Genomic DNA, 10,972 nt, shown 5'->3' with positions numbered 1-10,972 from the left:
GCACCTTTTTATCTACAATATATTATTGTTGCCTTGGATGAGGGAAGTGAACATACCATCACCAAGTTTGCAATTGACACAAAAATAGGTGGGAAAGCAAGTAGTGAGGATGACAGTTTGTTGAAGGATATGTTCAGGTTAAAAGGAGTTAGCAAAAACATGGCAGATAAAATATGTGAGGGAAAATGTGAGGTTATACACTTTAACAGAAAGAATAGAGGAGCTTAATATTACTTAAATGGAGAAAGACTGCAGAAAGCTACAGAACACAGGGATTTAGGGACCCCAATGCACAAATCACAAAAAACTAGCATCCAAGTTCAGCAGATGATAGGAAAGCAAACAGAGTGGTGGGGAATGGAGGATAACAACTGGGCAGGCCTTTCTAAAACTATACAAGGCACCAGTCAGACCACACCTGGAATACAGTGAACATAGTTAGAGTCACAGATGTGCAGCACAGAAACAGACCCCTCAGTCCAACTTGTCAATGCTGACCAGATAGTCTATATTAATGTAAGTCCCATTTGCCAGCATTTTGTCCATAACCCTCTACACCCTTCCTATTCATGTACCTGTCCAGATGCCTCTTAAATGTTGTAACCATACCCGCCTCCACCACTTCATCTAGCAGTTCATTCCACACGCATACCACCCTCTGTGTGAAAAATCTGCCCCTTGGGTCATTTTTAAATCCTTCCCCTCTCACTTTAAACCTATGCCCTCTAGTTTTGGACTCCCCTACCCTGGGGAAAAGACCTGACTATTCACCCTATCCATGTCCCTCATGATTTTATAAATTTCTATAAGGGCAGCCCTCAACCTCCAACACTCCAGGAAACCTAGCCCTAGCCTATTCAGCCTCTCCTTACAGTTCAAACCCTCCAATCCTGGTAACACCCTTATAAAATATTTTCTGAACCCTTTCAAGTTTATACGTAGCCATGCTTCTGTAATGGCAATTAGTTCATACCCATTTCTCTGTTAGTGTCTTTAGATCAGTGACCTTGTTATGAATGCTGTGTGCATTCAGGGAGATTTCTGACATCATTCCATGTTTGAAATATACACAATGCTTGGTTTTGTTTCACCCACTGTCTAGTTTCCCTGGAACCTTTTCAAATTTACTTCCTTCCAATTTGGGTTACCCCTCAGGTTTTTATCCCTCATACAAGCCAGTGTAAAGCCTGTGTAAATCTCCCTGACAGTTTATCAGTCACAGTCCTGTTATATTTAACCTGTCTATTTTGTACAGATGCCACTTGCCTCCAAACTGGTCCCACGGCATCAGATTTCTGACACCCTCACTCCTACCAATTCCCAGCCACGTGTTCAAATGTTCCACTTCCTGTTCTAATGCTCACCAGTACATCCCGAGATGACTGTTCTTGAGGTTCTGCTTTTTAATTTTCCTCTTAACTCCAAGTTCTGCGTCAGGACTTCAGTCTCCTTCCTACCTATGTTTTTAAAAATGAATGACACCATGAGGCCTCATCCATGATTTGAAGCCAGGATCTCTTGTATTCTAATACAGTGTGTACCCCCCAAGCAAGACTCAAAATCCAACACCTACCAGCTGACTATCATAAAGATTGCAGCATCGAGTCTACTGGAGTCAATCTTCTGATAATAGTACACTCCACACCAAAGGGAGATGCCTTAACCATTAATGCTCTGAGCATTCACCAGGCCTCCTGGATTACTAGACCAGTGATATGACCACTACCCCATCACCTCCACTGTACACTGCACCTTAAAAAGGACACAGGAGAATTTTTCTAAATGATGAAAAGCCAGAAATGTGAAGATCCATGAAATCTTGGAGGTCCAGCTACATAGATCATTAAAATGTCACTGACAATTCTGAATTTAATCAGGAAGGCTAATGAAATGCTGGGCAATATACACTCCGCAGGAGATTTTAAACTATTCAGAGGAACTGCAATGTAGATTTAACAAAATGGTACAGACTCCAAGGATTCAATTATGTTGTAAGTTTACACCAATTAGGGGTGAATTCCTGGATTATGGGTAGTTAAGAAATGATTTGATCAAAGTTTAAGATGTTGAGGGAATCGGATGGAAAGAAAATATTTCTGCTGGATGAGAAATGCAGGGCCAGGAGCAGCGTATCATCTAAAATTCTAGCCTCCTTTCAGGTTTGAAATTAGGAAACAAGTTTAACACACAAGTCTGTTATCATGGCTTGGAGTCTTCAAAGATGTTGGAAACTTGTTAGGATCTATACAGCTGACTCAAGTCTATGGGGTTGATAAGATTATCTTTTTATTTTACATAATGCTAACTATTTTCACTCAAGTTTAACACATGGCTGCTCTCTCTCTCGTTTGCTGTCATGTAATCACTTAGGCTGGCTTTATACATTTGAGAGAACCGTTTACCCACAGCAAGTGTAACAGAAGTTTGAAACTCACTTCTGCAAAAGGCAGTTGGCACTAGATTAAATGTGGTGTGTAATTTACCTCCTGACTCCACCATCTACAAGGCATAAGTCAGGAGTGTGATGGAATGCTCCCCACTTGCCTGGATGAGTGCAGCCCCAACAACACTCAAGGAGCTTGACACCATCCAGCCATCTGCTTGATTGGCACTACATCCACAAGAATTCACTCCTTCCACCACCGACACTCAGTAGCAGCAACCGTGCATACTATCTACAAGATGCATTGCAATGACTCACCAAGATCCCTTCAAGAGCATCTTCCAAACCCATAACCACTCCCATCTAAAAGGGCAAGGACAGCAGATACTGCAAATTTTCCTCTAAGTCACTCACCACCCTGACTTAGAAATATATCACCATTCCTTTAACGTCCCTGGATCAAAATTCTGGAGTTCCCTCCCTAATGGCATTGTGATTATAGCAGTTCAAGAAGGCAGCTCATCATCACCCTTTGAGGCAAACAGAGATGTGGAATTAATACTGGCCTATCAGTGATATCCACATTCTCATGGACAAATGAAGAGTTTTTTCGTTTAGAATAGAGATTGATACATCTTTCTTAACCAAAGTTATGAATGTGTACACAAGCAGGTATTTGAATTTAGTTCATAGATAAATAGGTCTGGGGGATGGGCAGGGCAAAACTGCTTCCTCTTATTGCTAGGTTTCCACGTTCCTATGATTTTCAACGTGGCTTTAAAAGCAGATTTGGACCCAAGGGTCTCTTTCCATGCTGTATGACTATTTTACTGGAAAACACACAAATGAGACAACTGTAAAATTTGTTGCAGGCTATTATTCCTCAGAGATCTATTTGAAACTTAACTCATTCGTTCAGTTCTAAAAATTCCCAATAACCTTTTTGTATCACACATTGCTGCAAAAATACATTTAAGGTATTTCTCTATGCAAAGATACTGAAGCCTAAACCCTAGTATATTCTTCTCCCATCGCACTTTCAATCTAACTACTTGACTTTGTGTCAGAAACGCTTATCTTCAGAGCAGTTTTTTCAGACTTTTTTGTGACCATCAGCTCCATCATGTTAAAATATGGTCATGGGCAGGAAGAAGCAGGTCACCAAGGTGGTGACCTGGGCAAGTATTAGTCCTGTTCCTCCTCTTCACTGCCTATGGAAGGAGAACCCAGTCAAAAGTGGAAATCTGCTCCAATTCCCAGCTCAACCCATAAATCAAACAAAGTGGAGAAATGAGACTGAAAACAATTCATTGTGGACGACCTCAGCTGAAATAAACTTTGATTCTAATCATGGCACAGCATCAGACAAGGCTTTAAGTGTGCACAAAGCAGGAGCACAGAGTGGAGACGGGGACAAAGTGCATGGTGTGGGTGGGATATTTCTGGTATGTTTTTTATCAATCTTTAATTTAGATTGACAGTTAGAGCCTGACCTAAAACTTTAATACTGCAGGCTAATTAAAAACCTAGCTTAATAGAAACAGCCTAGCAGCAGCAGTTATCTGACAATCGATAGAAAGTGATTTCCTGAATGAGTTTTAGTGACTGGAGCAAGAAGCTGACTTAGCAGTTGCAACTTGGAGTGAGTCACCAGCCCTTTGCAAAAACAAGCAGTTTGAGACCACACACAGGGCAATGAGAAGCAAGTGCTACTTTGGGAATTTTGTTATATCTTTAATAATAGCTTCTAACATTTCCCCTATGACAGGCAGTTAGCTTACCATCTGTAGTTTCCAACTGTCTACCTCCCTCCCTTTTTAAATAAAGGAGCTACATTAGCTTTTCTCCAAAATCTAAAAGGAACCTAATGAATTTTGGGAAGTTAAAACCAATGCATAAACTATCTGACAGTGACTTATTTTAATGAAGACCCTAGGTTGAAAATCATCAGGACCTGGGGATTTGTCAACTTGCACTTCCAACAATTTACTCAGTATCACTTCCCTGCTAATTGTAATTTTCTTCAGTTTCTCCCTCCCTTTCAAATCCTGAGTTAAAGCTATTTCCAGGATACTACTTCTATCCTCTTTAGTGAAGACTGAAATAAAATCTATTTAATTCATTTGCCAACTCCTAATCCACCATTACTCATTCCCCAGACTCGTTTAGGATCAATACTTTCCTTTTTAACACAAACATTGAAAATAGGAGCAGGCCATTCAGCCCTTTGAGTCTGTTCTGCCATTCAAGATGATCATAGATGATCATCCAACCCATTACTCCATTACCGCTTTCTCTCCCTATCCTTTGATTCCTTTAGCCCAAAGAACTATATCTAACTCCTTCTCGAAAATGTTCAATGTTTTGGCATCAACCATTTTCAGTGGCAGAGAATTCTTAATAATTCACAGAAACTTTTCCTTTAATATATTTGCCTAACTCTTTCTGATACTCTAATTCTTTCCCTCCTTATTAATCTTTTAATAATTCTTTGCTGTTTTTATAACCTGTCAAGCTGCATATTTTCCACAATTATATGTCTTTACTTTGACTTTGATACTATCTTAGACTTTTTTAAGTTAATCATGGTTTGTCCCTTAGAATTTTTCTTATTTGTGTTGGAATGTATCTATTCCGTGCTTTCTGGAATATCCCTTTAAATGTTTGCCACTGCATTTCTACTGACATATCCCTTAACCTGAATTACCTTAACCTTAAATTACCAGTTCACTTTCCCTAACTCTGCTTTCATGCCCTCATAATTACCCTTGTTTAAATTCAAAACAATAGGTTTGGACCCATACTTGTATCCTTTAAACTATATGTAAAATTCAATTATATTATGGCTGTTACTACTAAAGAGCACTTTTGCTGTGGGGTACAGAGTAAAGTTGAGAGTATAATTAGATTGGCCACGATCTTATCAAGCAAACAGTCTCCCGCTGCTAAGTCCTGTGTTAGTGCGAGTGGGTTGGAAACAGCTCCTGTTTGCAGTAAGTCACTGTGGTGCCAGTAGCTGATAAATACTGTTTGATAGTACAAACTCAACTAATGGCATTTCCACCTGAGTGCAGAGGAGGTAGAAAGGTGCAATGCCTTCCAGGAACTAGAAAAATCCATTAATCAGGCAGGACAGCCAGGGTTAACTAAACCTGAAATGGAATTCAGAATCAAATTCTCTCTCAATTGGTATTTATTCACACAGCATCTCAGAATTAAAATGTCAGTCAGTTTGCACTTTATTTATTGTTGGAATTCTTTCAACTGGAAATGCTACTGCAACAATTAAAATCTTCACTGGCCTTAAATATAGGGAATGAGACACAAGCCAAGGGAAAATTTGGGTCTCTCACCTCTTTGGCAATTCTGTTTCTGCCTTCTCTCCATAGTCTACAAAAGTTTAGTGTATCAGAAACTAAAATCTCACTGACACCTCACTAGTTTATTCCACAAGGACCCCAGTAAAACCAATTCTCTCTATCTGGCTAGTTAACGTGCACCACTGAAATTTGTTGAGAAACATGTTCATTAATTGAGATTGTTTCATCTGAATTAAACATCACATTTGGCAATTTTGCTAAACTTGGATTTACTTTCAAATAGGTCGCATCAAATTAAAGATCTATCAACTAGAGAGTGATGTTTGGCAGACTAAATACAAATCCCATGCAATTGGCATGCTTGCCTTCATCAGTTAGAGCACTGAATACAGGAGTTGGTATGTCATGTTACGACATTGGTAAACCCACATTTGGAATCCTGTATACAATTCTGGTCATCCTGTTATAGGAAGGATGTTGTTAAATTGGAAAGGATGCAAAAATGATCTACAAGGATGTTACTGAGACTGGAGGTTTGAGTTAAAAGGAGAGGCTGGATAAGCTGGGATTTTGTTTCCCCCCCTGGAGCATGGGAGACTGAGCGGTGATCTTACAGAGGTTTATAAAATCACGAGGGGCCTTGGATAGGGTGAATAGGCAAGGTCTTTTCCCCAGGGTAGGGGAGTCCAAAACTGGAGAGCATAACTTTAACATTAAGAGGGGAAAGACTTAAAAGGGGGCAACTTTTTCCACACAAAAGGTGGTGCATATATGGAAGCAGCTGCCAGAGGAAGTGGTAGAGGCAAGTACAATTACAACATTTAAAAAACATTTGGACTGGTATATGGAGAGGAAAGGTTTAGAGGAATATGGGCTAAACACAAGCAAAAGAAACTAGTTCAGTTTTGGAAACCTGGTCAGCATGGGTGAGTTGGGTAGCAGGGTCTGTTTCCGTGCTGTATGATTCTATAAGAATTTCTTCAAACCTTAAGATAGGTTAGTCAGAAAACAGATTGATCATCGCACCTGACCCAAGTTGGAGATTACCATTTTAAAGAAAGATTAGAGACATCTGGGGATTAGTGGGGCCCAAATAAGGACTTAGACTAAGCACGAAAGTTATTAGTACATTATCTATTGTTTAACTGATGATAATTTAAATGTCAAGAATGTCTGTCAGGAACCAGGAATGGGTTCTGCTACTTCTGACCTTCAGGCAGTGTGCTAAGTCTTTGGCAGTTCCAATGTTTCTTTTCAAAGAGTTCGCCGGCTTTTGCCACCCACATCCCCCAAATCCTGCTGCACTAGTCAACAGCCTAGTTCGTCCAGCAGTTGCATTGGACCTGGATGTGAGGAGAATACAAGGAGTCTGCTAAGGGATATAGACAGGTTAAGTAAGTGGGTGAAGATTCAGCAGATGGAATATAATACAGAACAATGTGAGGTGGTCCACTTTGGCAGGAAGAATAGTAAAGCAGAAGATTATTTAGATGGAGCAAGATTGCAAAATGCTGCAGTACAGAGGGATCTGGGTGTCCTAGTATACAAATCACAAAACGTTACCAAGTAGGTCAGGCAAAAGCCAGGAGACCAATGGAAGGTTGGCCTTTATTGCGAGGTGGAGAGAGTCCAAACAAACATAGGAAAGACTTACTATAACTGCAGTGCCTCAGTGAGACCACATCTAGAATAGCATGTGAATTTTTAATTTGCTTACTTGAGGTAGTGGGCCTATACCAATTGGAGATTACAAGAATGAGATGATCTCATTGAGATTTTAAGATTCTGAGGGGCATTTGACAGAGAGTAGATGCTGAGAAGATGCAACACCTCATAGGGGAAATCAAGAACTGGGAGACATAATTGAAAAATTAGGAAGGGTGCCATTTAAAAACAAAAGAACAGAATATCCTTTATTAAGCGGAGGAATTCCTTCTCTCAGAGGACCACTAGCCATTGGAATTCACTTCCACATAGAATAGTGGTGGCTAGGTCATTTAAAAATCTGACAATCCACTTTGAATGGATTCATAGACCTGGCAGTCCAGGACTTTTAGGGGGTATGCAGGAAAATGGAGCTAAGGCCTTAATCAGTTCAGCTATGATCACATGGAAGAGTAGAGCAAGCTCAACAGGCTTCCTCCTGCTGTTTCCATCAATCTGCTCAGACATACCTCTGGGGCAGGTGGATGTTGAAGCCTGACATTCTGGTCCAGAGGTAGGGATGCTACAAGAGACTTCCCACTTCCTATGTTTTATTCTTATTATGAAGGGACTTAACACGGAAGATAACAGAGAGTTGCTTGCTATGAATGTGGAATATAGTGGACAGAGTTTCAGGATAAAAGGGACCAATCATTTCGGGTTGAGATGAGAAGCTGTTCTTCCCTCAGAGAGGGTTGTGAATCTTTGGGATTCATTATTTCAGAGGGTTTTGGATGCTCCATTGTTGAATATATGAGAGAATGGGCTAGGCTGAGTTTTGGTCTTTAGGGAATCAGGGGATGTGCAGAGGTGGAGACATTGAAGCAATTATTTTATTGATCCGGGGTGGGGGGAAGAGGAGGCTCAAAAAGGGCCAAAGGGTGTACTCTTGCACCTATTTTGTCTGTTCTTATTCTTGACCCCGAGTGAATATCTCCTTTCGTCTCACTCATTATCCTTCCCGACAAATTTATCCCTTGACTGGATGGTATAGGTTTAAGGTGAGAGGGGTAAAGATTTAAAAAGGGACCCAAGGGGCAACGTTTTCAACTCAGAGGGTGGTGTGTGTATGGAACGAGCTGCCAGAGGTGGTGGTGGAAGCTGGTACAATTACAACATTTAAAAAAAAGGTATCTGGATGGGTGTATGAATAGGAAGGGTTTAGATGGTTATGGGCCAAATGCGACTAGATTTGTTTAGAGTATCTGATTGGTATGGACGAGTTGGACCAAAAGGGTCTGTTTCTGTTCTGTACATCTCTATGAATCTGTGACTGCATTTTTTTTTCAGATGAAAAGAAAATCAATCAATCAATCAATCAATCAATCAATCAATCAATCTCAATGCAGAACAATCGCAGTCCATCAGGGCACAGGAACAGCAACAGCATTCAGCGTCTCAAGTCAGTTCCTCTGATTGATACAGCTTCATTTAATCACTTGCTCCATCTCTTTCAATACTCTGACCTCTATAAACCTCAGCCTCAAAAAAAAACAATTCCCACTAGACACAGCGTTTTGGAAGAAGAGACAATCAGGTTTCTATAACTTAGGAGTGAAGCTGCTTCACAGTTTCATTGCTAAATAGCCAGCTAATTTTAAAGTTATAACCCTTGGCCTGGAATCTGGTTTCAGAATCCAGAATCCAATCCAATCGGCCCCGTGAAAGGCCTTTTTTTAAAAAAAAATCTGTGCTAACACCTCCATCAACCGGTCCAGAGGTAGGAATGCTACAAGAGACCTTACCATTTCCGGGATAGTAAGAACTGCAGATGCTGGAGTTTGACATTACAAAGGCGTAGAGCTAGATGAACAGAAATTTTCAGAATGAAATGAAGTGAATCAGAAGTTTTCTGAAGAAGGGTCCAGACCCGAAATGTCAGCTTTCCTGCTCCTCTGATGCTGCCTGGCCTGCTGCGTTCATCCAGCTCTACATCTCGTTATCCTTTACCATTTCCTATGTTTTATTCTGACTGTGCTCAACCTTCTGGGACACAAGTTTGTGCACCATAACTTATCTCTTTAATCCCCAGCAGCATTTGGTTGCGGTAGTACCCGACATGGGCAGTAAATTCCAGCTCTCTCACATCCTGGATCTTCTTATCTTACCTTTGGTGGTACATAAAACTCCAAGAGGAAGCGTTCTCCCTCCAGCCTGACCGCTTTTCGTAACAACAGCCGACACTTCTGCCACTGTGTACTGCTCACCGAGTTAGAGTCATCAGCTACCATGTACCTCAAAGTGCCTTCTCTTTGTATATCCAGCAATTCCACTTTAGCAGATGAGGATCGGGTCAAGCGCAAACGTTCCAGTTTGTGGCTCCATCTGTCCCGGACCTCACTTTCCGATTTACTCCCCGAGGAGTCTTGATTCATAGACCTTTTGCCCTGCCCAGCATCCAGCAGTGGCTCGGCAGAGGAGCGCCATTGTAAAATCTCCTTCATTCCATCGACCATACACACGCTCATGTTCCGCAGAGAAAACCCTTTCTTAAACTTTGACCTGCCAGAAGCAGTGACAGAAACATCCTCCGAGCTCCTGGAATGGCCAAAGTTCGACATGTCCCAGACCTGCGCCTGCCTCAGGTACCTGCTCGAGTTCAACGTGCTGTCTATACTCTCAAGGGAATCAGAGTTTACTTTCCTCTGGAGGATTTCTTTGCCATAAGGCAGCTGGCAGTTCTGGATGTCCGAAAATGGAGCAACGTTATATTTGATCGGGGAGTCAGACAGATATGGCCTGTTCACCTCCGAGGCAAAGTATTCCACAAAATGGGAGGCAAAGTGTTGTGAGAAAGTGGTCTCTATCCCTGGGCACTCGTAGTGGGGATTCTCACTTATAAATATCCGGAATTTCTGGGCAAATTCAACCGCTGCAGCTCGTGCCTGCACTTCACAAAACTCCTTCCAGTCTGGAACGTGTTGTAGAGAATCCGGACTTTCAGAATCACCATTCATGGCGAATTCACTGAAGCCCGATTAAGCTGTATGAGGGGAGACAGAAAGAGAAAAAAAATCCATGGTTACCTCTGCTGTAGGTGATCTTAGAGTGAGCACCAAACACACTAACCAACGCACTGTTCATCTCAAAAACATTGAGCAACCAACAAAGTTTCAGAACCAAGGTGTTGCCCCGAAAGGATCACTGAATCACATGGTACAGCGAGTGTCCATTTGGACCATTGTGCCTGTACTAGCTCTTTGAAAGAGTTAGCCGTTAACCATACTCGCCAACCCTTCCCCTCCCACCCCCACACAACACTGAAATATTTTCAGTTGCAAATTTATATCCAATTCTCTCTTGAAAACTTAACTATTTAAACAATTTCTGCCAGTTCATCATGCAGCAAACTCCAGGTTGTAACAACTCACTGCATAATTTAAACAGTCTCATTTAACTACCCTACCGCTCCACCCCCTAATCTTCTGCCAAATTATTGAAGCATTAAATTTCAAAGGTTTGCACGACAAATTTTGAATAAGATCTCTTCCCTTTAAAAGCAAAAGGACTCGCGAGTTCTGAAATAAGTTGGACTCCTGGAAACAGCTTTGTCACAAGGATCTGT

The 10,972-nt window shown here is 41.3% G+C and overlaps 1 protein-coding gene across 1 annotated transcript in view; it reads right to left on the bottom strand.

Annotated features, from left to right (window-relative positions):
* The window catches only part of LOC109915327 (SH2B adapter protein 2), a 125,375-nt gene that overhangs the window by 79,008 nt on the left and 35,395 nt on the right, over positions 1-10,972 (bottom strand). The window contains exon 3 of the mRNA XM_048612402.1: positions 9,516-10,390. Coding sequence (XP_048468359.1) covers positions 9,516-10,364 — 849 coding nt within the window. The 5' untranslated portion in view covers positions 10,365-10,390. The remainder of the gene's footprint in view (positions 1-9,515; positions 10,391-10,972) is intronic.

The sequence above is a fragment of the Rhincodon typus genome, chromosome 26, assembly GCF_021869965.1.
Source record: "Rhincodon typus isolate 14 chromosome 26, sRhiTyp1.1, whole genome shotgun sequence".
In the NCBI taxonomy this organism is placed as follows: domain Eukaryota; kingdom Metazoa; phylum Chordata; class Chondrichthyes; order Orectolobiformes; family Rhincodontidae; genus Rhincodon; species Rhincodon typus.
This window is presented reverse-complemented; position numbering and strand designations above follow the sequence as displayed.